General features: G+C 55.8%; 1 protein-coding gene across 3 annotated transcripts; it reads left to right on the top strand.

Moving 5' to 3' along the window:
- Positions 1 to 218: 218 nt before the first annotated feature.
- On the top strand, positions 219 to 22,723 carry PUF60 (poly(U) binding splicing factor 60). Of its 3 annotated transcripts, none has more exons than XM_032119128.1 (11): positions 219 to 320; positions 9,010 to 9,105; positions 10,400 to 10,489; positions 11,427 to 11,477; positions 15,321 to 15,482; positions 16,575 to 16,667; positions 17,686 to 17,899; positions 18,304 to 18,494; positions 20,546 to 20,681; positions 21,353 to 21,588; positions 21,981 to 22,723. In XM_032119128.1, exons 1-11 carry the CDS (start codon positions 294 to 296, stop codon positions 22,278 to 22,280), a joined length of 1,596 nt encoding a protein of 531 aa, XP_031975019.1. In that variant the 5' UTR covers positions 219 to 293; the 3' UTR covers positions 22,281 to 22,723. The 3 variants fall into 3 exon arrangements, with proteins under 3 accessions (XP_031975019.1, XP_031975022.1, XP_031975021.1); XM_032119131.1 differs by having other exon boundaries at positions 11,427 to 11,799; XM_032119130.1 differs by lacking the exon at positions 11,427 to 11,477.
- The last annotated feature ends 1,161 nt before the right edge of the window (positions 22,724 to 23,884 follow it).

Below are 23,884 nucleotides of genomic sequence, written 5' to 3'. Positions count from 1 at the left end.
GCTTTGGACCTTCCCGAGACACCGGGCACTGCCGGCCCAGCACCAGCCCAGGGGCGCTAAAGTGCGCAACAGCCGAGCTGGGGCCCTGATCCCCCCGGGATCATATCAGGCCGTGCTTCGCCGCGCCGCCGGTGACCGCGCCTGGGCGGCGCCATCTTGGCAACCGCTCGGGTCACATGACATCCCCGAACTCTCGCGATACCTTTTCTCGTGAGGACCTCCTGTTGCCCGTTTCCCGCGCGCGCGCCGCGGAGCTCTCGCGAGACCCGCGTGCTGTAGACGGGAAGGACAAGATGGCGGCGACAACGACGATGGCGCTGGTGAGGGGGCGATGGGGCGGCGGGACCAGGCCGGGCCGGCTCCTCTCGGCTCCTCGGGGCTCCTCTCGGAGCTGGGGGCGGCCGCCAGGGGGAACCGCGGGTGAGGGGTGGCGGTTCTGAGGGGACGGCGCTGCTTCCCCCCGGTTCTCCTCCGGTTCTGGGCTCCCGACCCGGCCTTCTCCCTGTGGGGGAGGTGTCGGTGCTTCCCCTCCCGGTCCTGAGCCGGTTCTCCTCAGTTCCCTCCCCGCCTGCAGCGGGAATAGGCGACCTCGGGCTCTGCGTGGAACGGTCATGGCTCCTATAGGCCGTGCAGGAAATGAGATCCCCGGGCTCTGCACGGACGACAGTGCTTATCCTGGGCCGTGCAGGGAATGAGATCCCCGGGCTCTGCACGGACGGCAGTGCTTATCCTGGGCCGTGCAGGGAATGAGATCCCCGGGCTCTGCACGGACGGCAGTGCTTATCCTGGGCCGTGCAGGGAATGAGATCCCCGGGCTCTGCACGGACGGCAGTGCTTATCCTGGGCCGTGCAGGGAATGAGATCCCCGGGCTCTGCACGGACGGCAGTGCTTATCCTGGGCCGTGCAGGGAATGAGATCCCCGGGCTCTGCACGGACGGCAGTGCTTATCCTGGGCCGTGCAGGGAATGAGATCCCCGGGCTCTGCACGGACGGCAGTGCTTATCCTGGGCCGTGCAGGGAATGAGATCCCCGGGCTCTGCAAGAACGGCAGTGCTTATCCTGGGCCGTGCAGGAAGTGAGATCCCCGGGCTCTGCACGGACGGCAGTGCTTATCCTGGGCCGTGCAGGGAATGAGATCCCCGGGCTCTGCAAGAACGGCAGTGCTTATCCTGGGCCATGCAGGAAGTGAGATCCCCGGGCTCTGCACGGACGGCAGTGCTTATCCTGGGCCCTGCAGGGAATGGGATCGGGCATCACTCTGCGAGGGACCGCACAGGTCGCTGGTTTTGGGCTGGTGTTTCCAAATCCACTTGTTTAAACTCTCCTTTTTGGGCTACTGTTCCCACGTTCGCCTGTTTAAATGCTCGGTTTGGGGCTGGGTTTCCCAAATCCGCTTGTTTAAGTGCTGGTTTTGGGCTCCAATTCCCAAATCCTCCTGGGCTGCGTCTTATGGGAGTTCTTTATGGGTTCTGAGACATTTTTAGGGCTTTCCTGGATGGGTTGAGGGTGTGAGAGAACAGGAATTTCCGGGCTGTTGGTTTTCCTGGGTTTTAACCGTGAGTAGAGTGATGGAAGTGCTTCCGTGGGCCTGCTGGGCTGGTTCTTGGCTCACTGGGAATTGTGTGAAATGGAAATAGCCTCGCAGGTGCCAGGGCTCAGGGAAGGAGCCTGGGCATACCTGTGGTGCCCGTGGGCTCCCCTTGCAAATCCCCAGATCTCATGGAGTACTGGGCTGGATCTGCAGTCTCTGTGGCACAGCAGGAATTTATTGTTAGGTTTGTCTCCTGTTTCCCCATCATTGTTTCCATGGAAAATACAGGATTTCTCTGAGGAATAGCTCCAATTACAGAGCTGCTCAGCCTTGCTCCAAGGGGCTGCTCCTGATCCCAGAAGGAATTGTGTGTCCTGGAATTTGTTTTGTGAATTCACAGGTGTTGGTGCTCTCATTTGGGAGTAAATATAAATAATTCTCTCTTTGTTTCCTGTCTTATCTTTCCTTAATCCGTTGGATTAGGAAGTTTCCCAGGTGAATGCTGGGAAGGGGGGGGCGGGTCTTACTTTGTGAGGTTCCTTGTGATTCCGCAGGGGATGGGAAGCGAACACCTGGCCTCAGAGTTCCCATTTATCCTGTGAACACACCTGCACAGGGATTTCCAGGTGTCAGGAATCTCTATGGATGCACCTGCACAGGGATTTCCAGGTGTTGGGAATCCCTGTGGACACACCTGCACAGGGATTTCCAGGTGTCGGGACTCTCTATGGACGCACCTGCACAGGGATTTCCAGGTGTCAGGAATCTCTATGGACACACCTGCACAGGGATTTCCTGGTGTTGGGAATCTCTATGGACACACCTGCACAGGGATTTCCAGGTGTTGGGAATCCCTGTGGACACACCTGCACGGGGTGACAGGACAAGAGGACGTGGCCTCAGGCTGTGCCAGGGGAGGTTCAGGTTGGACTTCAGGAGGAATTCCCTTGAGGAAAGGGTGGTCAGGCACTGGAAGGGGCTGCCCAGGGAGTCCCCATCCCTGGAGGTGTCCGAGGAAGGACTGGACGTGGCACTCTACTGCAGGCTAGTGACAAGGTGTAGATTAGGCATAGCTTGGATTTGATAGTATTGGAGGTGTTTTCCAACCTCAGTGATTCCAGGATGCCAGGAGCAATGGGAATCACACAAAGGCAGGTGTGTGGCTGCCTTTCAGATCCAAAATCAGCTCTGATGTTTCTGGGGTACCTTTTCTCAGCCCAGAGCGGCTGATTAACTTCTGCGGGAGGCTGAGGAGGACCAGTGAAAGTCCATTCTACATTCCCTCCTTCCTTCTGACCCAAAGGATTTGGAAAACAACCGCTGTGATGTTTGCACTGGATCATCCTTCCCGGGCAGGGGAGAGCTGTGCTGTGAGACAGAGCAGGGCCCAGGGGATTGTGCATGGAATTCTCAGGGAATCTCTCCATTCCCTGGATGGTACCTTGGTGTTAGTGGTGGCTATGGGATCACCTCTTGAAGCTGATCTGGGCGTTGCTGTCTTGCTAAAGGAATCTTGGGGCTCTGGGACCTTGGGTGGCACCATGTCAGTGCTGTGATAGTGCTCCCAGTTCAGTGTTCCCCTCAGTTCTTGGGCTGGGACCTTCCCACACCCCTTGGGTGTTTTTCCTTTGCTCTCTCCTGACAGTCTTGGCTCTCTGCACCCCTGGAAATGGGTACAATATTCCAGGCCCTTGGGTATTTTTCCTTTGCTCTCTCCTGACAATCTTGGCTCTCTGCACCCCTGGAAGTGGCCACAATATTCACCGATACCATTTGGGAGAACAAAACCTCTGTGGAGGGATTTTGGAGCATTCCCTATCACTATCAGCCCTCATGCCCTCACATCAACTCCTCTGCCAGTGCCTGACTTCCTTCTGCATTCCTGAATCCCGTCTGGGTTGGGTGGGTGGTCCTGCCCTGCAGGAATGTGTGGTCTCCATTCGGGACTTCAGTGACATCAGTTTTATGAGCCTCAGTTCCATTCCCTTGGCTGAGCTGTGCAGTTTGGCAAAAGTCATTTGGGAGCCTGATAGGGTCAGCCACGGAATCATGGAATCACAGCCTGCTTTGGAATGGGAGCAGTCTTAAATCTCATCTGGTTTCACCCCCTGCCCCATCCCTGGGAGCATTCAAGGCCAGGTTGAACAGAGCTTGGAGCAACCTGGGATAGGGGGAGGTGTCCCTGCCCATGCAGGGGTGTGGGACTGGATGAGCCGTGAGGCCCCTTCCCACCCAAACCATTCCATGATTCTGTGTCACTGGCCACGTCTGCCATTGTGGGAGCCATTTGCTCATGAGGTGCTGCAGAAATGGCCCGTTTTGGGAGGTTTTGATTCCTGCCAATCTCTAGGAACACACCTGGGAAGTAGCGGAGAAGCTTTGGATGTGCCCCATGCTCTGGATTCTGCATGTGCCAGCAGTAACTGCCAGCACTGCTGTTCCCAGTTGGGAAAGAGCATTCCATGGGCTGTGGGAAAGGAGTTGCTAAAGCAGCTGAGGAGTCCTAAAGGTTACGGTGCCCACAAGGGCTTCCAGAGTTCCAATGGAATCCTCAAGGGCTTTGATGGTAAATAGGGACAAACTACTGAGATGTGGTTATCTGCCAGGAAGGGCCTTTCCTGGACACTTGCCTGTTGTAGAGGAGTTTGTTTCTGGAAACGGTGGTCAGGCCACTGGAAGGGGCTGCTGCTTGAGGTTGGAAGTCCCCTTGCTTGGAGGTGTCCAAGGAACGACTGGACATGGCACTCAGTACTCTGATCTGGTGATAAGGTGGGGATCAGTCACAGGTTGGACTCCATGATCTTGGCATCTTTTCCAACCTCTGTGATCCTGGGATTCTGTGCTGCTCAGGCTGCTGCTCCTGACAGGCTCAGGTGATGCTCTTCCAGCCTCTCTGCTGTGGGCAGTGTGAAAGTACTCAGCTGAATTCCTGTTCCATGTCTTGGCGAGGAGGTGGAGCAGGGATGGAGCCACACGCCCTGGCCATGTGCTTCATCCTTCCTTTTTGCACTTGTGTCTCCTTGAATATCCGCGTGGTTTGATGCTTGTGGTTCCTAAATGAACGGGATTCTGTGGTTTTTGTCCTTTTTGTGTGTTTATACTTCAGAGAAGTTCTCAACCCTGTAACAAATTTACAGGAATATTTCTGAACTCTTGGAGTTCAAACCCCCTAAAAGGGCTCAGCCATGCTCAGACACCAGAATAGCAGCAGGAGTCTGGGTCCCATATCTATTTCTCTCCAAAGAAGCTCCTGTTCTCTTGCTTCCTCTACCAGCTTTTCCCGAGTTTTTTTCCCTCTTTCCTCGCTCCAGATGGCTGTTAAAAAAAAACGGATGTGGGAATAAGGTTTCAGGGGAGGAGCCTGAGCACAAAGCCCCAGCTGCTCCTTGCTAGATGCTGTTGTTTGGCCCCAGGGAACTGAGCTGGGCCTGTTCCTGGAAGCAGGGTTATCCCAAGGTGCCTGGAAAGAGGAAATCAGCAGTCCAGGCTCTCTTGAGTATGAGGATGGAGGCTGGGATGGGTTTGCACAATGTGCTGCTTTCCAGGGAGCCTGGAGTGACAGGGTGATGATGATCCTTGGGGAGTGTTCCATGGTGAGGGATATATGCTCAGGAATTCCTGTTGGAGCCATGCCATTGGTCAGCAGAGATCACCCCTGGATCTGTGAGTTCTTCCCAGAGGGATGTGTGGTGGCAGGGAGCCTGGAGCCAGCAGTGCCTGGTGCTCCTAGGCACTGCTGGGTCCTTTCAGCCTCGGCTTCATCCTCTGTGTCAGAGCTGGGATGTTCTGGAGCAGTTTTTGGAAGCTGTTCCTGTTAATGAGCCCAAATACGTAAATTATATTAACCTCAGTCCTGCAGTGGGCTGGGTTTGGAAGAATCACAACAGATTGGGCTCCTGGCTTTCTTATTCTGAATAGTTACATTCGGCAGCCCTTCACTCTGTTCTTCTCCCCCCACATCTCAGAGCTCCTGTAGTGGTTTGGTCCAAAATACTCATTCCTTTTTACCTTCTGTGAGATAAGAATTAGGAGAAAAGCAAAGCAGGCACCAAACTTGAAAGAATATAAAGAAGTTTATTAATAGACCTAAAAGAAGAAAAAAAAAAAGAAATCAGACCACACCTTCAGAACACTTCTCCTCCCCCCGCCTTTCCCCCTTCTCCCACTGACGATGTGAAAAGACAACCCTTGAGATGTTCAGTCTGTTTACCACTTCCTTGTTCAATTCATTTAGGAAGTGGAGTCTCTCTTGCTCATGCTATGGAGACATTATCACAATGAGACAGCCGCCCGGGTTGGTTCTCTGCTCGCATGTGAGTCCCTTCCCCGACTTGCAGCTTTTCCCACAACTGCTTTCGAGGGTCCACTCTTGAATTACTGGGGTACAGTTTTAAGGTTGAGCCATTCAGAAACAAAAGTTCTCTTCACCCATCTCTGGGAGCATTTCCATCTCTGAGAATAGAGGCCCTCCTCCTTTCCTGGGAGAAAAAAAAGCATCTTCATCTCTAGGACTATCTCTGGGAGCATCTCTAGGAACTGAGGTCTTCTCCTTCCAATTGGAGCAAGAGTCCTCATCACTTCCATCTCTCCCTTTTCAAACTTCTGATCAAATTACAGCTGCTTCAGCATTTGCTTATTCCAGCACAGGTGCCTTTGCTCACAAGTGCAGTTTGAACGCTCCACCCCACATGCCTTCATGAAATCACAACGGGTACTCTGATGTATCATAGTCCATCACCACCATAGCTTTACAACAGATTTTCACCTTTAAGCATCTCCTCTTTCTCCTCCCTCAGGTTTTCAGCTCTTCACAGCACTAAAAGGGTTAATCTCACCTGGGCCTCACAGCTGGAATTTCTCTTATTGCTGTTGGTCACATTATCTTTGCCAGGCAGCTTCAGCTGAATCTTCATCTTCGGCCGTAGCAGGGCTGGGGGGGCCGCAGGTGGAACGGGGCTGCACGGCTCCAGGATGGCTCCAGGATGGCTCCAGGATGGCTCCAGGATGGCTGTGGCCCAGCTCGGCCTGAGCAGGGCCTGACCCGGGCCCTGCAGCTGCATGTCCCAGCACTGGAAACGGGACAGAGAGCTTCCCGGGGTTTGTCCGTTCTTAAATGTGGACCACAGAGGCAGTCAAAATTCTAAGTGGCTTAAAAAATTGTCCATATTCAAACTGGCCAGCTGATAGGTTCTGTCAGGTCACAGAGGAAGCTGTAAGCACCTCTTTGCAAGAAAATCACTTCCGGGACTATGCTTGCTAACCCATGACAGTTCCTAAATTGGAATAATTAAGTTTTTTAAGCTGGAGGAGATGGGAGGAGCAGTGAGAAAAGGATTTGCAGGCTTTGAGATTGGCTGGGGAGAACACTGGGCCTGAGTGTCCAATGGCAGAGATGTGGGAGGGAACAGGGGCAGCTGGTGACAAACAGGGCTTCAGCCAGGTGGGAAAGGACAAGAAGGGTTTTTTTAATTAATTTCTTGGATGTTCCACAATCAAAATGAATCTTGGAGATGAGGGAGCCTTCTTTTATAAACAGATCAGCATTTCTGGGTTGTGTTTGTGGTTGGGTGGAGATGGCATTTGAGGACATGGTCACTGCTGGCATTGGCAGTGCTGGGGACAGTTGGACTTGGTGGGCTGTGAGGGCTTTTCCAATCTCAACAATTCCATGACACCACATCACTTTGCTGGTCTTGTTTCCAGTTTGGGTGTGGCCTGTGCAGTCGTGGCTTTGTGCACTGGAGTTTGCCAGTTTGCAGCTCCAGCCGCCTCTGTTCCCACGTCAGCTCCCTGTTGGTGCCCTGGTGTTCCCATCATCCATGGCTGGTGTTCTGTCCAGCCATGAACTTCTGAAGGGACTGGGGAAACACCTGCAGCTCTGGATACTGTCCAGACACCTGGAGAACAGAATTTTGTGCTGGGAGGGTTTGTCTCCTGTTTGCTCCATGTTCACTGATCCTAGAAAATGCTCACAACACCCCCCAGGGAGCTGGAGGCTGCACAAAACCAGGAGTCTCCTTCTTGCTGTAAAATAAGTCAGATGATTTGAGGGTATGTCCTGGAATGGTTGGGGTGGGAAGGGAAGCTGTGGCTGCCCCATCCCTGGAGGTGTCCAAGGCCAGGTTGGATGAGGCTTGGAGCAACCTGTTCTAGTGGAAGGTGTCCCTGCCTATGGCAGGGGGTAGAATGGGATGAGCTTTAAAGTCCCTCCAACCCAAGCCATTCCATGGTTCTGTGACAATCCAGGAGAAGCTTTGCAGTTGGTAAAGGAAAAGCTTCAAGTCCTGGTTCCTGCTCTGAAGAGAGGTTTTTCCGTGCTACTTGTACTGGGAGCAGAATCTTCCCACAGGAGCGTGTCCAGGACCACAGGCTGGAGTTTGTCCCCTTTGGTTTTTGGGCGGTTGATGGGAAATGTGGAGTCGAGAGAAGGAACCAGTTCTGTTTTGATGGATGGTGCTGCCAGAACCCACATGAGCACTGAAGGCAGGGCCACATCTGCTGCTGGGGGCTGAGCAAAGGGTCCCAGCAGTGAGATCACCATGCTGGAATTGTGGTTCCAGCAGTGCAGTCATTGGGTTGCTGAATTGCTGGAATCAGTCATGGTTCCAGTAGTGGCATCGCTGTGCTGGAATCACAGTTCCAGCAGTGGGATCACCATCCTGGAGTCACAGTCCTGGCAGTGGGATCACTGTGCTAGAGTCAGTCACAGTCCCAGCAGTATGATTCATGGTTCCAGCAGTGGGATTGCTGTGCTGGAGTCATAGTTCCAGAGAGCTGGAGAGGGACTTTAGACAAGGGCTTGGAGTGACAGAACAAGGGGAATGGCTTCCCACTGCCAGAGGGCAGGATTAGATGGGACATTGGGAAGAAATCCTTCCCTGTGAGGGTGGGGAGGCCCTGGCACAGGTTGTCCAGGGAAGCTGTGGCTGCCCCATCCCTGGAAGTGTTCCAGGTCAGGTTGGACAGGGCTTGGAGCAACCTGGTCTAGTGGAAGGTGTCCCTGCCCATGGCAGGGTGTGGGACTGCGTGAGCATTAAGGTCCCTCCAAAGCATTCCATGATTCTGTGATTTGGGAAAGTTTCAGAGAAGGTTTTAAAACGAGAACTTGAGAAAGTTGGGTCAACAGAGCCGGGAGGGAGAGGTGGGATGAGAACACTGATGGGGACATCAGACATGGGATCTATTGAGGGGATGGAGATGATGTGAGCAAGGATTGAGGATTATCTGATTGTCTGTTCGTGGAAAACATGGTTGGAGAACTCTGTAAGTGTCCAATACATCCCTGGGTTTGTAAAATTGCTGGGATGGCTCTTCCCACAGGGAATGCTGGGAATATGGTTTTTCTGACATACAGGGTTTGGAAAGGGTTTTTAGCCAACTGTGATGTTCTGACATGAAGTGCTTTGGTTTTCTGGGAAGGAAGAGACAGGTCACTCCTGTGAGAACAGTTTTCCATGAGCATTTTCTGTTTCCTTAGGGTACGGAGTCCATTAAGATGGAAAATGGGCAAAGCACAGCAGCAAAGCTGGGGCTGCCCCCTCTCACCCCAGAGCAGCAGGAAGCTCTCCAGAAAGTGAGTAAAACTGATGGGAGTTTGCTGTTTGGGGGGGTGGTGTTGTTTGGGTTTTTAATGAGCCTCTGTCTCTGGTGGGGCCAAAGGGAACTCAGCACCAGATCTCTGGGATCGCAGCCATGCTGGAGGGTCCCACAGGCACATTTGGGCCCAGGAATTACTTGTTTTGGTTTAGAGTTCATAGACACTTTTTGGGATCATGATGGGGAGTTGCTGTTGGGGTGGGTGATAGCAGGTTTGATTTAAAAGTAATTAAGTTCAGAAAAATGGCATCCTAAGTCAGATGGGAATTCTGAGCTGGGGTATGGGTGCCACAAAGTCACTGAGGAGCAGCTGCTTCTCCACAAGGACTGGGGTTGGGATCTGCTCTAGCTGGCCTGTCACTGTCCACACCAGAATGCATCCCAGAACATCCCTGTCCTCGGGATGACAAGGATAGAGAGCTCTGTCCTCACGAGGCTCCATGTGGATGTGCCTGTGCTGTCACAGCTGTCCCTCTGTGTATGGTGGTTGGCTCCCAGCCTCATTCCCTCTGGCTTCTCCAGAGCCTCTGGATGCAAACCTCCTTGTCCATTTCCAGGTTTCCTAAGCTCAAATCCCTTGGGTTAGATCCTCCCATTCCCTGGCAGCTCCCAAACCACAGCCATGGAGACCAGGTGCCCAGGGGGGTGGCTGTGTGTGTGTCCCGGGGAATGTGCACAGGTGTGGGGATGAGGTTTGCCTTGGCACAGAGCCTCCGTGCGGCACGGCTGGAATCTCTGGCTTTGCCAAAATTGGAGAGGACTGAGAGAAACCCCAAAGGAGCCTTGTTGTGTGCAGGCAGAGCCAGAGGTGAACTGGGGCATTTAGGGAGCAGAGCCAGGGAAGAGCTGGTGTGTTTTGGGAGCAGATCCAGAGCAGGCCGGGTGTGCTGAGAGGGGAGAGCCCAGCCCAGGGGTGGCCATGGGGAGGTGGAGGCCCTTCCCTCCTGTAGCACCTGTCTGTGCAGACGCTCTCTGAGAGGAGAGGACTGAAGGAGGCCGTGCCCCACCCTGGGCCCTGCAGGTAAGGGGCTGTGGTGGGATGTGAGGGCGGAAGAGGGGAATGCCGAGCTCCTGGTGCATGCTGCTTCCCTGCGCTGCCCCTCACAACATCCCGCTGTGTCCCAGGGCCTCGAGGTGCTGGGGAGCTGTGGGCAGTGCCGTGGTGCTTAGGGATGGAGACTGGAAGGTTCTGGGAGCTGTGGTGCGGAACCAGGCGTCGCTCCCTGCCCCACTGTGTTGTACTGCCCCTACAGCCCCTGTTTTCCTTCCAGGCCAAGAAGTACGCGATGGAGCAGAGCATCAAGAGCGTGCTGGTGAAACAAACCATCGCCCACCAGCAGCAGCAGCTCACCAACCTCCAGGTGAGACCCCCCTCCGAGCTGCTCCTTCTGCCTCGTGCTCCCCCCGACACGGTGGAGTTCTCAGGGCCCTCGGAACCAGAGCACAGCCCTGAGCCTGCAGCTCGCCCAGGCACCCCAACTGACCTCACAAATTGCCCGCAAATCTCTTTGATTCCAAGAGGAAATGGTTAAAAATTCCTGTCCTGTTGGACGTCCCTCCATGAGATAGAAGAAGCCAAAGACTTTGCCGTGGGTTTTGCTTCTGAGCTATGTTTAAGGTGGTGAAGGCAGAAGTGATCCTGGGAACGATGTCCTGTCACCATCTCCTCTGCCTGAGGGAGGGTCCCTGCATCCCCGTGTCCCAGTGCTGGCCCATTTCCCTCCCCTGCACCCAGGTGCTCTCAATTTTGGAGAAGTTCTGTTGGCTGTTCCTGCTTGTACTGGAATGTCCATACTGGGAGAACCCTTAACTGGGGTTTGACCTCCCCTGCTTCAGATGTTTCTGGAACATGTCTCACTGCCTTTACTTGAAGTCAGGAAGCCCAAAACAAGGGCTTTGCCTGAGGAATCCCTGTGGATGTGCTCTCCTTGCCCGGCAGCTGAGGCCGTTTGGGGCTGTGCCTGGTTCTGAGGGTCTGCTCTAGTTGAGGGGCTCCTTTTAAATGCTGGGGGTGAATCAACGACAGTGGTTGCAGAGGTTACTATTGCCTTGAGTCCCCCCCTGGGATCCCACCCTGCTTCCCGAGGCAGCGGCAGCAGCACAACCCCACCCTGGCCTGGTGGGACTGGACTCGGCAGGGTCCTGGCGCCGGACAGTCCTGGGGACCAGGCAGTGAGGGCCGAGGAAGGAGAGGCCTCTCCGCAGGTGCCCCTGTGCCGCCGCTCTGCTTGAGTTTGTACAAACAGCCGTAGTATGCTCAGCTCCAACAGACTGAACTCTGTCTTTACTGTCTTTCAGATGGCAGCAGTGACAATGGGCTTTGGAGATCCTCTCTCACCTTTACAATCGGTCAATAGACATATTCACTTCTTCTGGGGCACTTGTCTTAGTCAGGGCCTAGCGTGGGGACGTTCGTAGTGGTGCCAATGCTCTTGTCCGCGCCCAGCACAGCCCTCCCACATCCCCACCTGTACTGGACACGCCCAGGAGCAGAGCGAGGTGTCACTGCCCCGAGAAGACCCCAGGCTGTGCAGTCTGCGGGGACACTGCCACTCGGGGGCAAAGACAGCTTTAGATTTCCACCAGTTCTGAACACACCCGTGAAATTGTGGGAGCTGCATTTCTAGGGATGCTACAGTTCTGAGGTCCCGACCTAAAACTAACGGCCAAGGTAACTCACCAAGGGGCGATTTCTTGTGGAACGACCTCCCAGCACCCAGAGCCGGCCGGTGCTGGGGAGGGCCGGGGCGCCGGAGGTTGGCAGAACATGGTGTAGCCCAGGCTCAGATGCTCTTTACTATGTATGGTCCAGACCAGGGGAATATGGCACGTTCCAAGTGCAGCAAAAGCAGGATGGAAGGGACAGAACTGCAGGACTGATCAGAGAACTTGTGTGAGCCTTTGTGCCCGTTCTAATCAGAGGCCACAAAGAGCTGAGCGACGTGGCATGATCCATCCCCTCCTTTTTCCTAGATGTGCTGGACAAAGTGTCCTATGACTCGTCTCTGCACCCAAAGGTTCATTTGTAAATTCCTTTGCATGTTTGTAAATACCTTTCAGTCTTGCTGGAATATGAGATTTGTGCCTAGTGTAAAACACAACCGGAGGTTTGAACTCCAAGAAAAAGGGCACTGAAGTGAAATCCCCACTCTCCCTCCTTTGGCAGTGGGTGGTGTGTCAGTGGGGAGCGAGAATGGATGTTCTGGGACAGGGGTAAGTTTGGAATGGAACAGAGCAACCATCTTGGTGTGGATTTGGCAGAGACGGTGTCGGAGCCCTCATGCCTGGGAATTCCTCCCATCCCTGGGGCTGCTGCCTGACAGTGGAACTCCAGCAATTTGGCTTAAATGACTTTTGGCTCATTCTACCCAGCTGGGCACAGCTGAGTTGGTGGCACAGAAAAGTTTTAATGGCTTATGACCCCCAGGCACTGGGCTGTGACCCCTTTTCCTCAGCTATTCCTCCCTTGGGAGTCACAGGCGGACACAGCCCAGGAGCAGGAGCCTGGTACAGTTCAGAGCAGTCAGGATATCCCATTCTTGCCAGATGCTTCATCCCAGATCCCATTGTGAATGCACAAAGTGCAAACAGCCCCCTGTCCAGCACTTTTCCTGTTGCCAGGGTTCCCCAGTTCCTCCGTGGAACACAGCCTGAACTCCCTGAGCTCTGGGTCTCAGGGCCCAAGTTACAGCTTCCCGTGGGCTCAGTCCTCCCTCCACATGTCACAGTGTAAGATTCCCACGTCCCTTCACCATCCTCTGGTGTCATTGTGTCATGACTGATGCTTGTGCTCAGGGTTGTGCATCGCCTGCTTTGATATAAGAGCACCCCACGGTGAGGTTTTGGCCTGTCCTTAAAAAAACCTCCCAAATCCCTTTAGAGCAGCATCAGTTGGGGGCTGCTGCCTGGCTGAGGCTGCAGGTGCTTTTCCATGTTACCCGAGGAGAAGGAGGCACAGGGGCAGTGAAACCAGTGTGGGGCCTGGTGAGAGCAGTGAGATGTCCAGGCAGGAGGCCCTGACACTGACCTGTGCTGAGCTCAGGTGCCCAGGGCATATCCCCCACCTGGATGCTCCTGTTGGTGACCCACAGACACCAGAGTCAGCACAGCCCACCTCAGCTCTGCCTTTTGCAGGTCCAAAATCCCAGGGTCATTAAGGCTGGAAAAGACCTCCAAGGTCATCGAGTCCAACCTGTGCCTTATCCCCACCTTGTCACCAGCCCAGAGCACTGAGTGCCATGTCCAGGTGTTCCCTGGACACCTCCAGGGATGGGGACTCCACACCTCCCTGGGCAGCCTCTTCCAATGTCTGACCACCCTTTCCAGGAAGGAATTCTGCCATCGGAAAATCCTGAGTCCTCCTCACTCCCCCCCTCTCCTTTAGGGTCCTGTGGCAGGGCAAGGTGGGGATTTCCTCCTGCGGAGGCTTCTTGGGAGAGGCCTCTCCCTGGGACACCCGGGGTGACACTGGTGATGGCTGTGACCCCCAAACGGACACGCTGCAGAGGGGCTTTCCTGCACCAAAGCTGGGGATGTGCTGGAGCACCTGGGAGACCACCCAGCCACTGTCCTGCATGTGTACGTGCCATAGTCCTGCTGGTCACAGCCTGCAGAGTAAAGAGAGCCATGGCCCAGCCATGCTGGGAAATCCTTAAGCCAGGCAAGGGGCAAGCTGGATGTCACCACAGGAGCAGCAGTTGGGGCTGGATGTCACCTCAGGGGCAGAGTCTGGGCTGGATGTCACCACAGGAGCAGCAGTTGGGGTTTAATGTCACCACAGGAGAAACAGCTGGGGCTTGGTGTCACCTCAGGAGCAGCAGTTGGGGTTTGATGTCACCTCAGGGGCAGAGTCTGGGGTGAGAGCCGTCCCTGTTTGCAGTGTCCTGTATGGAGTGGCAGGAGTTAAACCCTCCTAGGTTGTTTTCTCCTGTGGCCAGTGGTAGTCCCAGACAGGTGCTGTAGGGAGCAGGAGCCCCTCGGGTACAGGCTGTGTCTGTGGTGCTGTGCCTGTCACAGATGAGCTCTCCCTCCTTTTGGGTTGCAGCATCTCCAGGCAGAGCTCCTGTGCTCATTAGGGCACCCCAGAAATCAGCCTCAAGAAGGCCCTGAGTGCTTTCCCTCTGCCCCAGGGGTCCCCAGGCATGGCAGAGCTCCTCTGCTCATTAGGGCACCCCAAAAATCGTCCTCCTCAAGGTCCTGGTTGCAGCCCCTCTGCCATGGGGGTGCTCAGAGCTCCCTGCTATGGTGCTGGGCAGGGTCAGAGGCATCACCTACTGCTGCACGTGCTCTGCACCAGCCTCTTCCTGCCCCAGGTGTGTCCCACCTGTCCCAGAGCCATCCCCTCACATGCAGGCAGTGACTCCTCCAGACCCCATGGTGTGGCCACATCTCCAGGGCCACACGTCCCTTAGCAGCTCTAGAGCTGCTCTGGGGGTTACAGACACGAAGGACACACTGTGCTCTGCTTTTGGGATCCCTCCTGTAAGGAATGGCTGGATTTGTCTTGAGAACAGGTTTCCAGGCAGACTTAGGACACAGTAGCAGAAATCCTCTGTGCAGCTGTGTTGGGGCTGCACCAGTAGAGCCAGTGCCGCCAGGCAGGGATGAGTACTGGCACCACACGCTTCCCAGGAGTCCCACTGGGCCACGGGAGTGTTTGGCTTTGCTGTTGAGCTGTGGAAGTGGTGCCCAGTACTGGATCTTGGACTGCTGGGGGTGGGGGGAGGCTCTGGAGCCAGAGGGAGCGGGGGGAGGTTCCCAGTTCCAGACCCTTTGCTGCCAGGGAGGATGGGGCGGGGGTGGGAGTGCCGATGGATCTCTGCTGTCGGGGGGGAGCGGGAGGGATTCTCCCAGTGCCCAGAGCTGAGCCCTTTGCTGCCTGGAGGGGGAAGCTGCCCTAGAGTGAAGGGATTCCCTCCTCCTGCAGGTGTGGCTGGAGATGAGATCAGGCTGGGGGGCACCCGGCCAGAGGGACCGGAATGTGTCTGCCCCAGGATGAGCCGGACTTTATCCGGGACTGAGCCGGATGGATCCGCTCCAGCGCCCTGTGCAGCGAGCAGGGAAATCCTTCTGATCCAGGCTGTGCCAGAGCTGCCGCCGGGGGTGGCTCCCGGGAGGGAAGCAGGAGGGGGAGGAGGCCCCAGTGGCCACGGCCAGCCCAGCACTGACCAGCCAGTCCTTGTCTCGCTACAGATGGCGGCTCAGAGGCAGCGGGCACTCGCCATCATGTGCCGGGTCTACGTGGGCTCCATCTACTACGAGCTGGGGGAGGACACCATCCGCCAGGCCTTCGCCCCCTTCGGGCCCATCAAGAGCATCGACATGTCCTGGGACTCTGTCACCATGAAGCACAAGGTGGGATGGGGCTTCCAGGCTGGTGGGAGGTTCCCTGCCCATGGCACGGGGTGGAACTGGATGAGCTTTAAGGTCCTGTCCCACCCAAACCATTGCGGGATTGCCTGGGTCTGGCAAAGAGCAGGTGAGCTGTCCTGGGAAGGAGTGGAATTCCTTGGGGGCAGCGAGAGCTGGTGCTGATGCCGCAGTGATGAGGCATTTTGGAGTCTTCTGCAAGGATATTTCTTTCAGCCATGTGTCCTAAACACAAAATAACCAGCTTTGCTGGTTATTGAATTGGATGAGATACTGGGAAGCAATTCCTCCCTGTGAGGGTAGTGAAGCCCTGGCACAGGTTGCCCAGAGAATCTGTGGCTGCCCCATCCCTGGAAGTGTCCAAGGTCAGGCTGGATGGGGTTTGGAGCAACCTGGTCTAGTGGAAGGTGTGGAACTGGATGGGCTCTAAGGTCCCTACAACACAAACCTTTCCATGATTCTATGATTCCCAGCCCTCAAGGAACATCCTCCTCTCTTCAAGGCTTTCCAGATGCAGCCAGGAGAGGAAGGGGCCTCTATCCTTGTGAAGAGCAGGTTCCTTTTAGCACTGGGGACGAATGTTTGCAGCTCCCTGATCTGCGTAGGGCAGGAGTCTGTGTGGGAGCCAGGGGTGTGTGGGGTGAAGTGCATGGAATCACGGAGTCATTGAGGTTGGACAAGAGCACTTGAATGAGCACCACATTCAGTCATTCCTCGGACATCACCAGGGATGCCTCCCTGGGCAGCCTGTTCCAATGCCTGACCACCCTTTCAATGAAGAAATTCCTCCTGATGTCCAACCTGAAGCTCTGCTGAAGTGCTGACAAGGCAGCAGCCCTGAGTGAGATGGGGTTTTGCTGTGGGACCTCAGAGACCGAGAGGCTCCAGAATCAGGTGCCCTTGGTGGCACCTCTGCAGGCCATTTTCTGCCATTCTCTAAGGAATCTTCTTGGGCCATGAGCAGGAATCAGTGGGGTGGGAATCAATTTCACCTGTAGGGATCTGCTCCATGGGAAACCTTGGCTGCGTTAGATTGGCACAGCTGGAGTGATTGACAGGTGTCTCCTCCTATCCCAGGGCTTTGCCTTTGTGGAATACGAGGTTCCTGAAGCCGCCCAGCTGGCCCTGGAGCAGATGAATTCTGTCATGCTGGGGGGAAGGAACATCAAGGTGAGTTACATGCCTGCTCTGAAAATTCCTGCTTCTCTTTTCCTGGGAATAATTGTTTCATGCCTGGAAATGCTCCCCACAGCACTGTGATGGGGGAAGGAACCTAAAAGCTGTTCCCTGATGGACCTTGATGTCCAACATGGGGCACACGGCGGCTCTGGGTCCCTCCTCTCCGAGGAGAAACCGCCGGCCTGCGAGTCCCACCTGAGATTAGCTCCAGGGACTTGACTCAGGTTTTCCCACACACACATAGAATTCTCTTGAAGACAAAGTAAAGGTGATTATATCTTATATGATGTCTCTGACATGCCCTGAGGGTGTGCAGGGTCCCATGGCCCAGGGGGTTTAGGAGACCCTGAAAAAAAGGGGTAGGAGCACTGTGATTTGCTTGCAGAATCCTTCTCAATCCCTGGAGGTTGGTGTTTGGTGGGTCAGGGAAGGTAAATGGGAGAGGTACCGGGAGGAGGGAGCAGAGCCCAGATCCTGGTAGTGCCAGCTGTTCCTGGAGCTGTCCCTCTGTTGGTGATAGCCCTTTGAGGTGTCCTGTGGTTTGCACAGGCAGGAAGGGACCAAGTGCTGCCCTGCTCCATGGACTGTCCATGTCACAGAATAATGGAACTGTTCCCATGGGAAAACCCCTCCCAGCTCATCGAGGCCAACCTGTCACCCAGCCCAGAGCACTGAGTGCCATGTCCAGGCGTTCCTTTGACACCTCCAGGGATGGGGATTCCACCACCTCCCTGGGCAGCCCCTTCCAATGCCTGACCACCCTTTCCTTGAAGAAATTCCTCCCGATGTCCAGCCTGAGCCTCCCCTGGCACAGCTCAAGGCCGTTTCCTCTTGTCCTGTCTCCTGTTCCTTGGGAGCAAAGCCCAACCACCCCGGCTGCCCACTCCTACCTCAGAGGCAGAAGGTTCCCCCTAAGCCTCCTTTTCTCCAGGGTGAGGCCCCCAGCTCCCTCAGCTGCACCTGGTGCTCCAGGCCCTTCCCAACTCCATTCCCATCCCTATCCCTGCAGGTGGGGAGGCCCAGCAACATCGGGCAGGCTCAGCCCATCATTGACCAGCTGGCAGAGGAGGCCCGGGCCTTCAACCGCATCTACGTGGCCTCCGTGCACCAGGACCTGTCTGACGACGACATCAAGAGCGTGTTTGAAGCCTTTGGGAAGATCAAATCCTGCACCTTGGCCAGGGACCCCACGACAGGGAAGCACAAAGGCTACGGCTTCATTGGTACAGCCGGGTGGAGCTGGGGCAGGGGCGGGAGTGTCCTCTGCTCTTGGGGGTGGCTTTGGGGTTGGGTTTTCCACTCTAGTGAAGGAATTTTGTTAAGTGATAGGAATAAATTGGGAGCTGGTCAGGGCTGGATTTAGGAATATAATTTATAGCAGCTGTGAGGGTGGTGAGGCCCTGGCACAGGCTGCCCAGAGAAGCTGTGGCTGCCCCATCCCTGTAAGTGTCCAAGGCCTGGTTGGATGGAGCTTGGAGCAATCTGGTCCAGTGGAAGGGGGCCCTGCCTATGGAAGGTGGCAGGGAGTGGGACTGGATGGTCTTGAAGGTCCCTTCCCACCCAGACCATTCCATAATTCCATGATTGAACAACAGAAGGCTCATTTGTGAATGATCTCTTCCTGCAGAATACGAGAAGGCCCAGTCCTCCCAGGATGCCGTCTCCTCCATGAACCTCTTTGACCTGGGGGGTCAGTACCTGCGGGTGGGCAAGGCCGTGACGCCCCCGATGCCACTCCTGACCCCGGCCACACCTGGAGGACTCCCACCCGCGGCTGCTGTTGCTGCTGCCGCCGCCACTGCCAAGATCACGGCACAGGTGAGACGTGGGGAGGGCTCAGGGGAGGCACAGGGACGGCTCAGATGAGGCACGGGCACAGCTCAGGGCACAGCTCAGGTGAGACACGGGGACAGAACAGGGACAGCACAGGTGAGGCACAGGCACAGCTCAGGGCACAGCTCAGGTGAGGCACAGGGACAGCTCAGGGCACAGCACAGGTTGCCCAGAGAAGCTGTGGCTGCCCCATCATCCCTGGAAGTGTCCAAGGCCAGGTTGGATGGGGCCTGGAGCAACCTGGGGTAGGGGAAGGTGTCCCTGCCCATGGCAGGGGGTGGCGCTGGATGAGCTTTAAGGTCCTTTCCAACACAAACCATTCCAGGATGTCATAATTCCGGATCATGCTCTGTCCCAGGATTTCACACATGGAAGCTTATCCCTGGCACCTGGGGAATCTGAGACACCAGATCTTGGAATGATCTGGCACAGAACTGGTGGGGAAGGTTGGAGAGAATTCCTAGTCTGGAAATCAAACCAGCAGTGAGGGAAATGTTTGCAGAAGAGGCTGAAAGAAAGCAGGGAAGGACATGGAAGAGGCAGAGGGATGAGGGTAGGAGCAGTTGTGTGAGCAGCACTCTGGTGAAAGGTCCCACCTGTAGTAGAGTGGAACAGGCCTGGAATGGTTTAGGATGTTGGGAGACAGGAGAGGCAGTGGTGGGGTGGGTTGGATATTGATACAGAACTTGACTTCTCTGATGTAGTTTTCCTGAAGTACCAGGAGCTCCTGGGTGGGAACAGTGGACACAGATTCCCATGGCTGTGCCCCCATCCCTGCCTTGGGCAGCAGGATCCCCCCATGGCACTGTAGCCCATGGAGAAAGAAAATTCCAGCACTGTTGGGTTTTGGGATTTTCTCAGGCAGGAATTGCTGGTCAGTGCAGTCCCTGGTGCTGCTGCAGCAGAGCTGGGGTTAGAAGAGGCTTTTTGGGGAATGTTTCCCTGAGTCAAAGGTGGAGGCAGGAGTGGGAGGAGCTGCCCCTTGCATGGAACTCGCAGGTCCCCAGGAAAGATTCCACAGGTCTGGAAACCTCTGCAGTCAAGGGAGGGATGAAGCTGAGACATGGCTGGAATTACTTGGATCAAAATCACTTTGGGAAAGAACTATGGACTCTTCTTAAGTGAAATGGTAGAGATGTGATACAGATACGGATAAATCCTGCTGTTTGTCAAGAAACTGCGGGATCTGTTCTGTGAGGAGAGTGGCACTAAAGAGAGTGGAGCAAAGGTCATCCCTGTCTACCAGAGGTAGGAAAAGTCAGGCTTGCAAGGAAGTGAAGGAATCAAAAGTGTTGGGAGAAGTTTTTTAGCCATTTCAGTGAGAAGTGGGGGCAGCTGGTAACCAGTGTAGCCAGAAATTCCAGTGGTTTTGTTCCAGCACTTTCCCATTCCCCTTCATTAGGAGCTTCATCTCCAGTGGAAATAGGAGTGGCCTTGTGGGCACTGGGAGCAGAGCCCTGATGGGATGGGTTGGATCCCAGAGTTTGGGTGTTTTATGTAGAGGAGAGCTGGGATATTGCAGCAGCTTTGAGTCGCAGATCCATGAACATGTGGGAGTGGAGGGACAAAACCTTGGGATCTCCTGCTGTGCCACATCAGGGATTACAGGAGCCCTGAGAATACAAGGAAGAGAAGGATGTCAGCAATTAAATCAGGACTACAGTGGCCTGGGAAGCAACAACAACCAAAAACATTGGGGTCCTGGAGTGTGTTTTAGGCACATTGTTTTCCGTACTTCCATGGAAGTGTTTATTGTTAAACTGCATGTTCCTCCCAAATGTTGTTGGAATTCTGGGCACCTGGAGTTGGGGTGTTTATTGGGATGTGAGTTCCAAGAGGAAGTTTTTTTTCCAAGGTGCTTCAGAGTCTGTTTCCCTGCTGGGCTGGGTGACACCTTTCCCTTCCCCAGCAGCACTGGGAGCTCCTGGGAATGGGAGCATCTGGCACATGCCAGGTGTAGGAGAGCTGAGCCTGGCTGGGTGCTCTGCACGTGCCCTGGGGCAGGGCTAACCCGAGGTTTTCTGTGTCCCCCACAGGAAGCCGTGGCAGGAGCTGCAGTGCTGGGCACGCTGGCGACACCAGGGCTTGTGTCCCCTGCCCTGACCCTGGCCCAGCCCCTGGGGGCTCTGCCCCAGGCCGTGATGGCAGCGCAGGCCCCTGGTGTCATCACAGGTGGGACCCCTCCTCCTGCCACCTGTGTCCATTTTCTGCTGTCACCTCTGTGTGTCCCCTTCTGTCACCTGTGTCCCATTCTGTCACCTGTGTCCCTTTCTCCTGGCACTTGTATGTGTCCCCTTCCTCCCATCACCTCTGTGTCCTCTTTGTTCTGTCATGTATGTGTGCTCTTGTCACCTGTGTGCTTGTCCTCCTGTCACCTGCATCTGTCTGTCCCCTCGTCCTGTCGCCCACGTGTGCTCTTCCCTTGTCACCTCTGTGTGTCCCCTTGCTCCTGTCACCTGTGTATGCTCTGCCTCTTGTCACCCATGTCCCTTTTCCACAGATGGGACTCTGTACCTGGGGTCCACTTGGAGCCAGAATCTGCTCCTGGCCCTGCCTGGGCAAGAACTCAGATGTTTTATGGATTAATTTTGGTGTCCCATAGATGGGACAGGCCATGGGTTCCCAGCAGGAACACCTGGCATGGGGGGAAAAGCTGGATAATTGGCACTGGTGTCACTGACCATTGCCCAGGTGTCACTGACCATGGCCTGGGTATCACTGAATGTTTCCCAGGTATCACCATTGTCCAGTGTCACTGACCACTGCCCAAGTGGGCATTGCCCAGATGTCACTGACCATCACCCAGAGGTCACTGACCATCTTCCTGTCCTGTGCCCTCCCAGGTGTGACCCCTGCCCGGCCGCCCATCCCAGTGACCATCCCACAGGTGGGGGTTGTGAATCCCATCCTGGCCAGCCCCCCGGCCCTGGGGCTGGTGGAGGTCAAGAAGGAGAAGGAGGAGGAGGAGGTGTTCCAGGAGTCGGAGCGGCCGGAGATGCTGAGCGAGCAGGAGCACATGAGCATTTCCGGGAGCAGCGCCCGGCACATGGTCATGCAGAAGCTGCTCCGCAAGCAGGAGGTGAGTCCAAGCAGGTCACAGCTGCCTCGTGTGTCCCAGGGTGGGCTCTGCACGCTGGGGGGGCTCAGGAACACCCACAGTACCTCTGAGCTCAGGGGACTCGGGGACACCTGCAGCAGCACAGGGAAAATGAGAGTAGTGCCCAAGGCTCCTTGTGGTTCCAGAGTGTATCCCAGGAAATCCCGGGGATGACACACAGCATTCCCAGCCCACGGGAATTCCTGATCCAGGGGCCAGCCCCTCACAGCCAGCAGCAAACAGACCTGGAAACTCAGTAATTATCCCTGGGAAGCTGAGCCATCAGTCCCATGGAGCGTGCCTGGAATGGCCAGGGTGCTTGGGTGTCTCCTCTGTGTCTCCAGGCGTTAATTCCTCCGTCCCTTCCCTTGCAGTCCACGGTGATGGTGCTGCGGAACATGGTGGATCCCAAGGACATCGATGACGACCTGGAAGGAGAAGTGACGGAGGAGTGCGGGAAGTTCGGGGCTGTGAACAGGGTCATCATCTACCAGGAGAAGCAGGGGGAGGAGGAGGATGCCGAAATCATCGTCAAGATCTTCGTGGAATTCTCCATGGCCTCAGAGACTCACAAGGCCATCCAGGCGCTCAACGGGCGCTGGTTCGCGGGCAGGAAGGTGGTGGCCGAGGTCTACGACCAGGAGAGGTTCGACAACAGCGACCTCTCAGCATGAACTGCATCCCATGGCTGGGCTTGGATCTGGGGAATGGGCCCAACTCTGGTCCCAGGGCCCAGCTGAGCTTGGTTCCAGGGAATTGGTCCAACTCTAGTCCCAGGGCCCAGCTGAGCTTGGATCCAGGGAATTGGTCCAACTCTGGTCCCAGGGCCCAGCTGAGCTTGGATCCAGGGAATTGGTCCATCTCTGGTCTCAGGGCCCAGCTGAGCTTGGCATCTGGGAATTGGTCCAAGTCTGATCCCGGTGCTCGGCCAAACTCCAGTCCGAGGAATCCACCCAACTCTGTTCCAAGGAATTGGCCAAGCTCTACTCCGGGGACTGGCCCTGCCCCCTCTGCCTCCCAGGCTTTTTGTAGCTGTGTGTAAAGGACATTCCAGGACATTCCAGGGCGGGCACAGGGATCTGGTGTCTGGGGAGTTGGGATAAAAACACAAAGCAAGCTGGTGTCACCTGTGTGTCTGTATGACAGGGCTGGCACCTCCTCAGCCCAGTCTGGCACAGGGCTATTATTATATCCAGGGACATTATTACATCCCAGAAACCTAAATTCTTTAAACCCAGAGTTCCAACAGGCTGGCACTGCACTGGCATCTCCACAACCCAGCTTGGCACCTCCTCAGCCCAGGCTGGCATAGGACTGGCACTGCACTGGCATCTCCACAACCCAGCTTGGCACCTCCTCAGCCCAGGCTGGCACCCTGAGGAGCGGGGCTGGGCTTAAAGAGGTGCTGTGGGTGCCCCTGCCCAGCCCCGAGCTCCCTCCAGCCACGCTCAGCTCAGGACCCTGCGGCCCCTTTGGGGCAGGAGCCACCACTTCCCTCCAGGATGGGCCCCAAGGGGTTGGGATGGAGCCAAGGGGGCACTCGGGGTGGGGGTGTCACCCTTGGGGGCTCCTGGCAGAGGGAGGGGGCTGGGGGTGCCGGGAGGGAGGCCTGATGCAGAGGAACTGTGAGCTGAGCCCGTGCTCAGGAATTCCACAGACCTGGGATGCAGCAGGAGGTCTGGAGAAAATGATCCTTTTAGTTGAGGAATCCAAATCGAAGCAGAATGATCTCCAAGGAACTGCAGCAGGGAATTCCGAGCCCAGCCTCCCTCTGGGGGCTGCTGCCAAGCTTGGGCATGTCCTGCAGCAGAGCCTGGGAAACTCAGCCTGGGCTGGAATCGCATGGGCTGCAGCAGAGCCGGGATGCTGAGTCAGCACAGCTGCGATGTTGGGATGCTGGGGTGTCCTGGAGCTGTGTTTAGAGCAGCGGGGGGGGGGGGCCAGGATGCAGGGATGCTGTGTCTGTGGCAGCGGGGATGTTGGGATGCAGGGATGCTGTGTCTGTGGCAGCCGGGGATGTTGGGATGCAGGGATGCTGTGTCTGTGGCAGCTGGGATGCAGGGATGTTGGGATGCTGTGTCTATGGCGGCTGGGATGTTGGGATGCAGGGATGTTGGGATGCTGTGTCTGTGGCAGTGGGGATGTTGGGATGCAGGGATGTTGGGATGCTGTGTCTATGGCGGCTGGGATGTTGGGATGCAGGGATGTTGGGATAGCAGGGCGCTGTGTCTACAGCAGTTGTGGTGCTGTCTTTGGCAGCCCCGAGCTTTCAGGGGTC

The sequence above is a fragment of the Corvus moneduloides genome, chromosome 10, assembly GCF_009650955.1.
Source record: "Corvus moneduloides isolate bCorMon1 chromosome 10, bCorMon1.pri, whole genome shotgun sequence".
In the NCBI taxonomy this organism is placed as follows: Eukaryota; Metazoa; Chordata; class Aves; order Passeriformes; family Corvidae; genus Corvus; species Corvus moneduloides.
The sequence above is the reverse complement of the archived record's forward strand: the minus strand, read 5'-3'. Positions and strand labels throughout refer to the sequence as shown.